Source organism: Dendropsophus ebraccatus, chromosome 3, assembly GCF_027789765.1.
Source record: "Dendropsophus ebraccatus isolate aDenEbr1 chromosome 3, aDenEbr1.pat, whole genome shotgun sequence".
Classification (NCBI taxonomy): Eukaryota; Metazoa; Chordata; class Amphibia; order Anura; family Hylidae; genus Dendropsophus; species Dendropsophus ebraccatus.
This window is the reverse complement of record NC_091456.1, coordinates 65,590,252-65,603,895: the sequence shown is the minus strand read 5'-3', so window position 1 is coordinate 65,603,895 and position 13,644 is coordinate 65,590,252. Positions and strand designations below refer to the sequence as shown.

The 13,644-nt window shown below is 45.5% G+C and overlaps 2 protein-coding genes across 4 annotated transcripts in view; one reads left to right on the top strand and one right to left on the bottom strand.

The window, feature by feature from the left end:
- The window catches only part of KDM4C (lysine demethylase 4C), a 283,487-nt gene that overhangs the window by 111,942 nt on the left and 157,901 nt on the right, over positions 1 to 13,644 (bottom strand). For all 3 annotated transcript variants that reach the window (XM_069961946.1, XM_069961945.1, XM_069961944.1), the window contains exon 9: positions 11,555 to 11,751. In XM_069961946.1, the coding sequence (XP_069818047.1) occupies positions 11,555 to 11,751 (197 nt within the window). The remainder of the gene's footprint in view (positions 1 to 11,554; positions 11,752 to 13,644) is intronic.
- Positions 5,986 to 8,207, top strand: LOC138787552 (E3 SUMO-protein ligase ZBED1-like). The gene is made up of 2 exons (XM_069964899.1): positions 5,986 to 6,856; positions 6,948 to 8,207. Exons 1-2 carry the CDS (start codon positions 5,986 to 5,988, stop codon positions 7,991 to 7,993), a joined length of 1,917 nt encoding a protein of 638 aa, XP_069821000.1. The 3' UTR covers positions 7,994 to 8,207.

Genomic DNA, 13,644 nt, shown 5'->3' with positions numbered 1-13,644 from the left:
CCCCTAAACTCTGCAAAAGCACACCCAGAAAGTGTTTTAACCCTTTAGGGGAGTCACAGAAATAAAAGCTAAGTGCGTAAGAAATTTGAAAATTTTTATTTTCTGTGCAGAGATTTTATTGTAATCCAATATCTTTCATAATGATAAACCTATTAGCAGAGAAATGCACCCCAATATTGATTGCCCCGTTTCTGCAGTTTATAGAAATACTCCTTATGTGGCCCTATTGCGCTATTTGACGCAACCACAAGCCTCAGATATAAAGGAGCGCCCAGTGAATTTCAACGCCTCCGTTATATTTGGTTATTTTTGACCGTACCACTTCAGGTTGGCAGAGGCTCTGGGGTGCCAAAACCTAAAAAACACCCCTAAAGGGACACCATTTAGAAAACTACACCCCTCAAGGAATGTAACAAGGGGTGCGGTGAGCATTTGGACCCCACAGGTGCTTCACAGATTTTCAGAACAATGTGGTGTAAAAAAGGAAAAATTCTAATTTTTACAGTAAAATGTTGTTCTAGCCTTCATTTTTCATTTTTACAAGGGGATAAAAGAAAAAAAAAAAACACCAAACGTGTAGCGCAGTTTCTCCCGAGTAAGGAAATACCCCAAATGTGGACATAAAGTGCCAAGCGGGCGCAGGACGAGCCTCCAAAGGGAAGGAGCGCCAATTGGCCTTTGCAAGCTGGATTTTACTGGAATGGATTTCAAGGGTCATGTCGCATTTACAGACCCCTCGTGCTGCCAAGACACTGGAAACCCCCCACAAGTGACCCCATTTTGGAAACTACACCCCTTAAGGAATCTAACAAGGGGTGCATTGAGCACATGGACCCCACTGGTGACGGGCACATATGTGGAACAATGTGACGTGAAAGGGAAAATTTTCATTTTTTCACTTTCATGGCACAAATGTGCCCGTCATCAAGGGGTCCATATCCCCGCTGCCCCCCTTGATAGATTCCTGAGGGGTGTAGTTTCCAGAATGGGGTCACTTGTGGGGGGTTTCCAGTGTTTTGGCAGCACGAGGGCTCTGTAAATGCGACATGGCGTTCATCATCCATTCTGGCCAAATCCAGCCTCCAAAATTCAAATGGCGCTCCTTCCCTTTGGAGGCTTGCCCTGCACCCACACGGCGCTTTATGTCCACATGTGGGGTATTTACGGACTCAGGGGGAATTGCTCTACACATTTTGTGTGTTTTTTTCTCTTTTAAACCCTTGTGAAAATGAAAAATTTAAGGCTAAACCAACATTATAGTGTAAAAAATGTAATATTTAATTTTCACGCCATATTGTTCCACATTTGTGTCCGTCACCAGTGGGGTCCATATGCTCACTACACCCCTTGTTACATTCCCTGAGGGGTGTAGTTTCCATAATGGGGTCAATTGTGGGGGGGTTCAACTGTCTTGGCAACACAGGGGCCTTTTAAATACAACATGGCCCCTCAAAATCCATTCCAGCCAAATCCAGCCTCCAAAAACCAAATGGCGCTCCTTCCCTTTGGAGGCTTACCCTGCACCCCCATGGCGCTTTATGTCCACATGTGGGGTATTTCCATAATTAGGGGAAATTGCTCTACACATTTTGTGTTTTTTTTTTATCTTTTAAGCCCTTGTGAAAATGAAAAAATCAAGACAAGATCAATGACTTAGTGTAAAAATTAAACATTTTTTACACTAAATGTTGGTCTAGCCTTGATTTTTTCCTTTTCCACAAGGGGTTAAAAAAGAAAGTGAACACAAAACGTGTAGGGTAATTTCCCCTGAGTACTCAAGTCTTCCCATACTTATCAGCTGCTTTATGTCCTGCCGAAATGTTGTTTTCTTTTTAGTCTGACACAGTGCTCTCTGCTGACATCTCTGGCCGAGACAGGAACTGTCCAGAGCAGCAGCAAATTCCCATAGAAAACCTCTCCTGCTCTGGACAGATCCTGTCTCAGACAGAGGTGGCAGCAGAGAGCACTGTATCAGACTGAAAAAAAAAAAAATTTCCCACAGGACATAAGGCAGCTGATAAGTATGGGAAGACTTGAGATTCTTAAAAGGGTTATCCAGGGCTACAAAAACATGGCCACTTTCTTTAAAAGACAACATGACTCTTGTCTCCAGTTCAACTGCAGTTCAGTTCAATTAAGCTCCATTCACTTTACTATATTTGTGCTGCTAAACTAGAGACCTCTAGATTTTTAGGAGGTTAAAGGAAGCCTGTCACCCCAGCTGCAGGGGTGAAAGCCACCCTTCCCTGTCTTTTCCCCCCTCCACCCCCCACCAGGAAGTGTCCTAACTCACACAGACCTAATGACTGCCGTCACCGTCACCAAGCTCTTCTCTCAGCTCCTTCTCCTGTTACACTAGCCTTCCCCTCCCCTGCCTTGTCAGGTGACAGGCTTGCTCAGCTCCCATTGGCTGAACAACTGCAAGCCATCACTTGGGCTGGGGAGGGGGGGGGCTGCTGTAACAAGACCTAGAGCAGCCCTCCTGCTGATGACTCATCCTCACAAGAAGGAGCTGCCTGGTGACGGTGACGGCAGTAATCGGGTCTGTGTGAGTTAGGACACTTCCTGGTGGGGGGTGGAGGGGAGAAAAGACAGGGAAGGGAGGCAGATAGGTGATTGAAGCATATTACAGAGTTATATAACTTTGTAATGTGCTTCAATTACTGGGAAGAGGTTTTTCATGGCACTTGTCCTTTAAATATTTTAAGCTCCATATAATGACTAGGTTTTAAAAGCGCTGCACAATCTGTTGGCGCATTATTATTATTATTATTATATTGCAACTAACAATGCTTTACACCCCTCCAAACAGAACGTCTTTGGAAGTGGGAACAGAAATTGTTCTAAGCTTCTCTCTTTAGGATGTTTACTTCCCAAAATGACAAGGTGTGGGTACCATATAGTGCAGGGGTCCTCAACTGGCGGACCGCGGAGGCAAGCTGTCCTGCTGCAGCTCAGAGCTAAACAGTAACTATGAGCACTCATAACGAGCACTCATAGATACCGTAGAGCAGCACTGACAGGGAGGGAGCAATTGGCTCCCTCCCTGTCAGTCACTCTTGTGGCCGCGGCGGTCACAAGAGGCCGCTCTATGCCTCTGGTTTCGGTGCTCGAGTGACGTCACTGGAGCGCCGACGCCAGGACAAGGGAAGAGCGGCCTCTTGTGACTGCTGCAGTGCGGCCACAAGAGTGAAGAGGAGACACCGGACCCAGGTGAGTATAAGTGTTTGTTTTTTTTATGCTATATGGGAGGGAAAGAGCACACAGGGGACTATATGGGAGGGGGAGAGCGCACAGGGGGGCTATATATATTTCAAAGGGCTGGTGAGAGAAAAAAAAATGACAGTTTTCCCACTAATAAGCATCAATTCTGTATGTAAATAGTTCAACAACGTTTGTAAAAAGTTAACTAAACACGTTTACTACTGATGTTCAGCTCGGACCTTCACCTGACAATAGACCTCGGTAATTGGACCTTCCTTAAAAGTTGTTAAGTACCCCTTATATAATGAATATTGCATATGGGAAACTGTATAGCTAACACCTGCACAAAGTTGGGGTGACATTGTGCGGCTATTGGATAGTAGATGTGCACATGGTTTCACCTGCATGCAATGATCACAATATGGTACTAAGCCCCTCTGATCTCAGACGTTGAGTTTCAGGGAGAAAGAAAAGGTAGTACCTTTCCTTCTCCCCAGACAACCCAGGACTGTATCCAGCTTTTCCAGGCACCCGCAGCAGGTTACAAAGGCAGCCGGCTCTCAAGCCGATGACTGAGCGCAAGGAAATGCTTTGCATCGTTAGGCTATGTTCACACAATATATATTTTCGTAAAACCACGAATATACGTTACATACGTTGTATGTACGGCCGTACGCTCCATAGTGTGCTTTGGGGAGTTCTGATGCGATGTGCACGGATGCGTCCACATCAGAACTCTGCGGCCCGAAAGATCATCCGGCCGGTACTACAGTACCAGCCGGGATGATCTTTTCAGAGACCAGCCGTTCTGTGACCCAGCCGGGTCACGGAACGGCCAGTCTCTTACATAGTCTGCACTAGGGCTGGGCGATATAAACGATATGCCAAAATATCGTCATCAATTCGGTTGACGATATGGATTTTTGGCATATCGTCATATCGCGATATACCACGGAGCGGTAGTGAATAAGCTTCTCACTTACCGCTCCGTGGTACCGCGCTGCAGGGCCTTCCGTTCACGCATTGTCAGCGCGCTAGCTGATGCGTGTGACGTCGGGTCTCCCAGTGCATGCTGGGAAGAAGACGCGGCCCGTCTCGCCTCACGGACTCCATCAGCCAGCCCTGCAGGAAAGGTAAGTAGCAGAGGGGTCGGGGGCGGCAGATGGCTTGGCATGGGGCTGATGATGGCCCTGGCTGGGGGGACATGATGGCTGGCACATGAAATGCCTGGAAAACAGTGAGGGGTGAGATGGCTGGCACCGGGGGGGGCGGGGGTTGGGGGTGCTGATGACTGGCACAAGGGGGGCTGATGACTGGCACAAGGGGGGCTGATGACTGGCACAAGGGGGGCTGATGACTGGCACAAGGGGGGCTGATGACTGGCACAAGGGGGGCTGATGACTGGCACAAGGGGGGCTGATGACTGGCACAAGGGGGGGCTGATGACTGGCACAAGGGGGGGCTGATGGCACAGGGGAGAGCTGATGACTGGCAAGGGGGGTGATAACTGGCACAAAGGGGGCTGAAGGCATAGGGGAGGGCTGATGACTGGCAAGGGGGGGGTGATAACTGGCACAAGGGAGGGGGGGCTGATGGCACAGGCCACAGGGGAGGGCTGATGACTGGCAAGGGGGGGTGATAACTGGCACAAAGGGGGCTGAAGGCATAGGGGAGGGCCGATGACTGGCAAGGGGGGGGTGATAACTGGCACAAGGGAGGGGGGGCTGATGACTGGCACAGGGGAGGGCTGATGACTGGCACAGGATGGGCTGATGGCACAGGGGAAGGCTGATGACTGGCAAGGGGGGTGATAACTGGCACAAAGGGGCCAGCGTAGGGGAGGGCTGATGACTGGCAAGGGGGGCTGATAACTGGCACAAAGGAGGGGGGGCTGATGACTGGCACAGGGGAGGGCTGATGACTGGCAAGGGGGGTGATAACTGGCACAAAGGGGCCAGCATAGGGGAGGGCTGATGACTGGCAAGGGGGGCTGATAACTGGCACAAAGGGGGCTGAAGGCATAGGGGAGGGCTGATGACTGGCAAGGGGGGGCTGATGGCACAGGGGAAGGCTGATGACTGGCACAGGGGAGGGCTGATAACTGGCACAAGGGGGGGCTGATGGCACAAAGGGGGCTCATTGCACAGGGCTGAGCCGCTGATGGTGGGTGTGCCGTGGTGTGTGTCACATTAATGATTATCTTGTTAATGCCCATGCTGTTTGGTTCTAGTCTTCTTTATTGTTAATTTAAGATGTGTTATTTTCGTCGTTGAAAATAACGCTTTATAAGTATAAAAAAAACCTTGGCTCCTAGATTCTGATGAAATTTGTCAAGCCCTGACATAAGTGATGATGGTGCTGGCTGGGAGACAGGATGATGGCAAAAAATGGCATGGGGCTGATGGCACTGGCTGGGGGACATGATGATGGTGGCATCATGGGGCTGATAAATAAAGCAATTTTAGCAATATGTTACGTTATGGTGCGTTTACACAGAAAGATTTATCTCACAGATTTTGGAAGCCAAAGCCAGGAATGGATTTGAAAAGAGGATAGAATAGATCCCAGTCTTGTCTTTATAACATTTTCCCTGTTTATAGTCTGTTCCTGGTTTTGGCTTCAAAGATCTGGCAGATAAATCTGTCTGTGTAACCGCACCATTAGTCTTAAGGTTTTTCTTATAAGAGTAGTACTCGGATTAATACTCAATTGCTAAAATAATCATTTCCTGCAGCCGCAGATCTCATCAAGCTGTGTGCCTGTTTTGGTCAACTCGCAAGCATGGAGGAGGAGCTTACAAGTGTGGAGGAGGAGGAGGTGCTCATAAGGAAGACCGGTGCGACGTCTGTCATATGGACCTGGTTTGGGTTTAAGGAGTCAGATGTTGAGCAGAAAAATATAATCTGCAAACTATGCCGGGCAAGAATAATAGCGAAGATGGGGAATACAACTAATTTGTTTTATCATCTCAAAATGAAGCACGTTTTGGAATATGAAGATAGCCAAAAACTGCGCCCTCCACAAACGCCCAGTCAGTCAAGTGGAAACCAAAAAGGTGGCCCTGCGCCTACACAGCAGATTAATATTTTAAAAGCATTTTCTAAAGGCATTCCATATGACAAAAGAAATCGGCGGTGGATTGAGATTACAAATGCCATTACCCTGTTCCTGTGTAAGGACATGGTGCCGTTTCTTACAGTGGAGAAAAGCGGCTTTCAGAACATGATTAAGACACTCGATCCACGTTATGAGGTACCTGGCCGCAAACACTTTACCCAAACTGAAATGCCCAAACTGTATGACAAAGTCCGCGAGCAAGTAAAGAAAGAACTTCAGAGTATAAAACACTATGCAACCACTACGGACTTGTGGTCCAGTCGCACAATGGAGCCTTACATTAGTCTTACAGTCCACTTCATCAATGACGAGTGGAAGTTGTGCAGCAGATGCCTACAGACAGCTTATTTCCCCGAGGATCACACTGGTGAACTCATATCTCAAGGATTAAAGGAAGCACTCGAGTCATGGGGACTTAAAGAAGAGTTACAAGTCTGCATAACCACCGACAATGGCGCAAATATTGTGAAAGCTGTGGAAATGAATGGCTGGACAAGATTGCAGTGCTTCGGCCACAGGCTCCACCTCGCCATCGGTAGGTAAACGTTTCTTTTAGTCCGAGTCGAGACTAGTTCAACATTATGCGGGGGTATTGTGCTAATAATATTTTCTAATTTTGTCCTTAGAGAGAAGTGTGAAAGATGCCCGTGTTGAACAAGCAATTGGCAAATGCAAGAAAATAGTGAGTGCCTTTTCTTACACTTGGAAAAGGAAGAGAGAAATGGCTAATGCCCAGGCTGAGCTAAACCTGCCTCCTCACCGCCTCATCACTGAAACACCAACAAGATGGGGGTCTCGACAACAGATGATTCAGAGGCTGCTTGAACAAGAGAAGGCCATATCACAGGTCCTAAAAGCAGACAGGAAAACCAGGCACCTGGTACCAAATTGGCAGGACATTGATGTGTTGGAATCTATAAACAAGACCCTCAATCCCCTGTTGGAGTTCACAGATGCTCTGTCTGGAGAAGAGTATGTGAGTGTGTCTTATGTCAAACCTGTGCTCCACCTTCTAAACAACACAGTTCTTCCTCTAGCTGATGATGACATTGACAGTGACACAGACCTGACGAAGAACATGAAGAGAGTCATCCTCAAGTATTTAAATGAGAAGTACTCAGACCCTGCAACTAATGACCTCCTGGATATGGCCTCCTTTGTCGACCCACGCTTCAGATCATCATATATAGCAGATGACCGAAGAGAGTTCATCTTCACAAAAGCAGCAGCAGAAATTCAGGCACTACAAGAGACGCAAGCTGTGTCTGCCACAGAGTCACCACCATCACACACAAGCACAGGAGCTGATGGAGAAGCCCAGAGAGAACCCAAGAGGAGTAAACGAAGTCTGGGCAGCTTTTTTAAAAATGCTTCTGCTCAGCCTGGCCCAGCTGCCTTTACTGAGAGAGAAGCAATTGAAATTGAGCTTAAGAGTTACCTGCAGGCACTGGATGTAGAAGGCGAAGCTGACCCACTGATGTGGTGGAGGCTGCACCAGGCTAATTTTCCCAGGGTGGCAAACCTAGCCAAGAAATACCTTTGCATACCTGCCACGAGTGCCCCCTCAGAAAGGGCATTCAGCACCAGTGGCAACATAGTAACATGCCACCGATCTGCACTGAAGCCCGAGACTGTGGACAAACTTGTGTTCCTGGCAAAAAACCTTGTCTGATGTGCCAGAAGTTTAATCACGGCACACAACATTAATGTTGTTCTTGTTCAGTCATGTTAGTTTGCATTACATATTGCAAATTTGTTGTATATTTACAGGGAACCTGTCATCAGCTTTAGGCTGACCTAGAGGGCACTGAGCAGCATAAAGTAGTGACAGATATTGTGATTTCTGCGGTGTGTCAAATGATGAGCTAAAAGTAAGTGGCTGCTGAGAAGAGAACCAGCCTCTTAATCATTGCAGCTCAGGCCTAGAAAGAGTCAGATCTCCCTGAGAAGAGTCATGGTTATTCCTAATCTCCTGCTCTCCCTGCCCATCTGCTGCTGATTGGCAGTTCTCTCCTAGAGAAAAACTGAACTAGGCAGAAGACGGTCAATCAACAGCAGTTGGGCGGGGAGAGCAGGAATTTATTAATACCCATGGGCCATGACTCTTCTCAGGTGGTCATGACTTTTCCAGGCGCAGGCTGTAATGATTGTGATATCGGTTCATCTTGGCATCCACTTACTTTTAACTTTTAAATGACAGACCTCTGAAATGAACTCGCCTGTCTCTACTTTATGCTGCCATTAGTAGGGACAGCACAACACAAAATTGATGACAGGTTCCATTTAATGGCAAAGAAACCTGTTGAACGAACTTGAAGGGTTTTTGGTTCAAATATGTGCATACTTTGCAAGTGTGAAATTCGTTCTATATTTAAAAGGGAAACTTTTATCAACTTTATGCTGACGAGTTCACTGAGGGCACCACCAGCATAAAGTAGTGACAGATATTGTGATTTCTGCGGTGTGTCAATGATGAGCTAAAAGTAAGTGGTTGCTGAGAACCAGCCTCTTAATCATTGCAGCTCAGGCCTAGAGAGTCAGATCTCTCTGAGTAGAGTCATGGTTATTCCTAATCTCCTGCTCTCCCTGCCCATCTGCTGATGATTGGCAGTTCTCTCTTAGAGAAAAAGGGAACTAGGCAGAAGACGGTCAATCAACAGCAGGTGGGCGGGGAGAGCAGGAATTTATAAATACCCTTGACTCTTCTCAGGTGGTCATGACTCTTTTTCAGGCCTAGTCTGCAATGATTGTGATGTTGGTTCTTGGCAACCACTTACTTTTAACTTTTAAATGACAGACCTCTGAAAACAACTCACCTGTCTCTACTTTATTCTGCCGTTAGTAGGGGCAGCACAAAGTTGATGACAGGTTCCCTTCCCTATTATGGAAAAGAAACCTGTTGAACTTGAAGGGTTTTATGTTTAAATATATTGCACAACAATAAGGCTATGTTCACTCTACGTATATTTGAGGCTGTATATTTGTGGCTGTATATAGCAACCAAAACAAGGAGTGGATTGAAAACACAGAAAGGCTCTGTTCACATAATGTTGTAATTAAGTGGATGGATGTTATTTAATGGCAAATATTTGCTGTTATTTTAAAACAACGGCTGTTATATTGAAATAATGGCCGTTATTTACCGTTATATGGCGGCCATCCACTCAATTACACCATTATGTGAACAGAGCCTTTCTGTGTTTTCAATCCACTCCTGGTTTTGGTTGCTATGAGGACCTGACATGAGGACCAAATACAGCCTGAAATATACATAGTGTGTGAACCCAGCCTTAAGCTGCACATAATTATGTTATCAGGAGTCAGGACAACAGGACGAAATTTTATGTTTATTTTTTACATTTAATTTGCACTTTATTTTAAACAATTTTGTGTTTTACTAACACTTAATCTTTGCATTGTTTGGAAAAAAATCTGTTATACAATACACATCTTAAAAAAATCTTAAAGTGTTGTAATTTGTATACACACAAAAAAATTTTTATATATCGTGATATATCGTTATATCGTGCATGCATCAAATTATATCGTGATATACATTTTAGGCCATATCGCCCAGCCCTAGTCTGCACATAGTCTGCTCATCTTTAATTATAACTTTAAACACTATATGGGGATTCTTCCTGGAGAAAGCGCTTTCCATAGGTGAAGAGTGAAAAATTCTCCACTTGTCCCATGTACAGTTTAGAAAGATTTAGTCTTGCAATCAAAGTAATGCTCCATGGGAAACATATGCAAATTAGTTCTCCAAGAGGATAAGAACACTGCTACCTACTGGAGGTAACTTCAAATTAATATTTGAACCATAAAGAGCCTTTAAGCTACAGAGCAGGATGATGAGTGGCTAGTGAGAAGCCTTCAACATGGGACTGAAGAGATAATGTGCTTTTTGAGTATGGCAATTTCAGGCGAGGACCCCAAAACAGCTGTTTTCAATCAAGAATGAGGCCATTCAATCCCAGATGATACACTGGAAACCTGACAGACATTAAAATCAATTCATACCTAGAACTTAAGTAGTCCACAGATGCAGTTTTTTTTGCATTTTTCTGTTCCACACATGGTAGAACAAGTAAAAAAAAAAGGCAGGTATACATGTGTATCTATGTATGTATGGGTGTGGATTTTTTTTTTTGCTGCTAATCCACGATGTTCCCTGCAGTATAACACCCGCCCCCTTTGAAGGCAGGGAAAGGAGAGCTGCCAGTGTCCGTATATACTGTGGCAGTGCAGTGTCTGAATATACTTTGGCAGTCTCCTTCATGTACTGTACACTGTGGCTGCTCCGTGGCTGTATATACAGATACTTCACTGCCACGGTATGTACAATCTGTATATAAAGCACTGGGGCAGGCACGGTGTACATGGAGACTGCCAAAGTATATTCAGACACTGCACTGCCACAGTATATACAGACTTTGGCAGCCTCCTCCATGCACACTGTGCTGGTCCTGGGGCTGTATATAGACCTGCTGCACTCTTACCCCGTCTCCCTCCCAGGTCTCTTGTCCTGCTTTCATCTGTCAAGCTTCTGCCTGCGCCTTTGCAAGGTAAAGATCAGATGGGTGGCGAACCACAACACGTTGGCCAGCAGCACCTCCCCTGAGTCCTACACAACCAGAGAGGCAGGGCAGTCCCTCACCTTGGCCTAGTATCATCCTCCGTGTCATGGTGGCAGGGAAGCTCAGTCCTGTGAAGCAGATTTTTGGGCTAAATCCCAAGCTGCTCCTGGCTGTACACTCTGGAGCTAAGTCTGTGGAGGCAGCTGACGGCTGAAGGCTGGCTCTCCACCACCACAACCTTAGCATCTCAGATTCTATTTAAAGGGAAGTCCAGTGAAAATTTTTATTAAAGCATTGCATTTCCCCCAAAAATTTATACAAAATCACCAATATACACTTAATTACGGGAAATGCCCATAAAGTGCTTTTTACCTGCAGAGGGATGCTTAGTGTCCCCCTGCCCTCTTCCTCTCCAGCAGCAACAGCCCGCACAGCTCTGGGAGTCTGGTCATGACTTCACCATTTTACCCAGGAAGTGAAGCCTTGATGCAGTAGTAAGTGCAGGGAAAAAGCACTTTATAAGCATTTCCCATAATAAGTGTATATTGGGGATTTGTATAACTTTTGAAGGGGAATACAATACTTTTTCTATGGACTTCTCCTTTAACAATTTCCTAAATACAGAAAACACAAAAATAGAAGTTCACATATACCCCTTCAATGCATTCTTCATTCTTCTTCTCCGTTTACTCATCCATGCCTTCACTTCCGGTGTTGTTGCAATAGTGGGTTTTGCGTGGTCAATAGTATATACATCTTTCCCTTGTTTCCAAATCTCGTACTTTTCTGGCTGAAACATTTTCACAAATATGTCCATTGATATTTTTACCATGTCGCTGCTGCATGAACACTGCAAAATAAGATAAAAACACCCATTAAAACATCTATTCATTTAAAGAAGGAAAATCACAAGAAATTAAATATGAAAATGATTATTATTATATTGGAACAAATACAAATCCCATCTATACAAGAAGCATTCAGTTTGCTGCAATATTAAAATCTTTATTTATGGACTATTTTTGCGTGGCAGAATATTTTTAAGTTGATTTAACCCAGTGCATACCTAATAGAAACATAGATCCAGGCTGGCTTGTAAATTATTGGAATGGCAAGGATAAGCAAGATTGTTCAGGAGCATCAAGCTGTTGAGCTTAGGAGCTGTTGACACTGAACGGCCCCTTGCGAGCACACACAGAGTCCATACAGGTTCCATTTACTACAGAGATATGACAAATGGCTGCTCAGGGAATAATTCATGGGAAACCTTGTCAACAATGTGATATGTGAAGTGTGAAAATGAGACAGTGGGGTCACGTAAAAAGGCACTTTAAGCAAGAGTCATGATAAAACGCTTAGTATTATAATTTTAGCATTAACACCTGCAAGCAACCTACTTCTTCAATTCAATGACAAAAATCCCCTTTACTCCTAAACACTGTGGAGTAAAAAAAAAGTGGTCTAGAAATGGAGCGATAATTACTGCAGAATTATTAAGCGCTGCGGAATCTGTTGGCGCTATACAAATAAATATTATTATTATTACTGAAGGAGATGTACATTTATCACAAATGCTGCTCTAGATTGCTTGGCATCTACAGCACTTACACTTTACAATAGATTTATTTTATTGTCAAGAACTCTAAATTGGTAAATTCTAACAGCATAAAAAGAACTCAAACAATTTTTGAAGGGGTTAGGGTGCGTTAAAAATAACAGCATAAATAATGTAACAGGATGGGTCTTCAGGTTGGTTGGGAAAGGCATCCCATGAGCTGGAATTCCACACTGATTTTAACCTAACTCCTGAAGGTAGAGCCAACATTGGAGGCCACTGGAGTCTGCCACAATAAGGACAGCAGTGGAAGAGACTGGGGAATGATAACTACTTTTTGGATGGTGCATTGGCTCTGCAAGGAGTTTGTATGTTCTACCATGTGTATGTGTGGGTTTCTTTCTACACTCCAGAAGATAGTGATAGGTCAATCTGTAGTTTAGACTCTAAGCGCACTGAAAAAAGAAAATGATGCGTGATGGCAATCTCTATACTAAACAGTTGTGCTATATAATTTAAGGAATTAATATTATTGCATTATGTGTTTATGGTAAAGAATAGTTGATTGGCAGGGTGCAGACACCTGACTCTCCTGCCAATCAGCTGTTTGGTGCTCACACTACAGTGAGAACAGAGCTGGAAGCAATTGGTGGCACTGACATACTGCAGTCTCTGCTTTGATTCACTTCAATAGGAACGGAGGATGCAGCCAGGGTCAGACTGGGCCACCGGGGAGCCGGGGGATCCCCTGGTGGGCCCCACCCCCTCCTCCCTCTTGCAGGGCCCTTCCCCTAAGCCAGAGAGGGGCCTCCCGTTTGGAAGCTGCCTTATATCGGGAGCTCCCACACTGCTGGGTGAGTTAAGCACCGTATCAGGGCCGTTCTTTCTGCAATCATGGGCCCTCCCCTCCCCCTGCTCACCTGACTCCCTTACATCTGCTCCCATCTTCCTGCCTGTCACAAGATGCCGAGAGAAGCAGCAGCAGGGCCCCTCTGTCCCCCCCCCCTCCCCTCTGCAATCACGTGACTCTCCTGTTGCTGTGTGCAGTCGGTGCACAGGACAAGGGGGAGAGGCTGCAGGCTGCTGTGCCTGGCTGGGAGAAGAGAAGATGGAGACAAGAAGACTGAAGCCTCCTGCCCTGCTGAACATGTGAGTCTTTGTGTATATTCTTGTCTATCTTTGTCATCA

What these genes read in the sequence shown, in the direction of transcription:
- LOC138787552 (XM_069964899.1), top strand. Translation starts at nt 5,986, where the DNA reads ATGGAGGAGGAGCTTACAAGTGTGGAGGAGGAGGAGGTGCTCATAAGG. An exon ending in CAGGCTCCACCTCGCCATCG is followed by an intron (nt 6,857 to 6,947) that starts GTAGGTAAACGT and finishes TTTTGTCCTTAG; the next exon opens with AGAGAAGTGTGAAAGATGCC.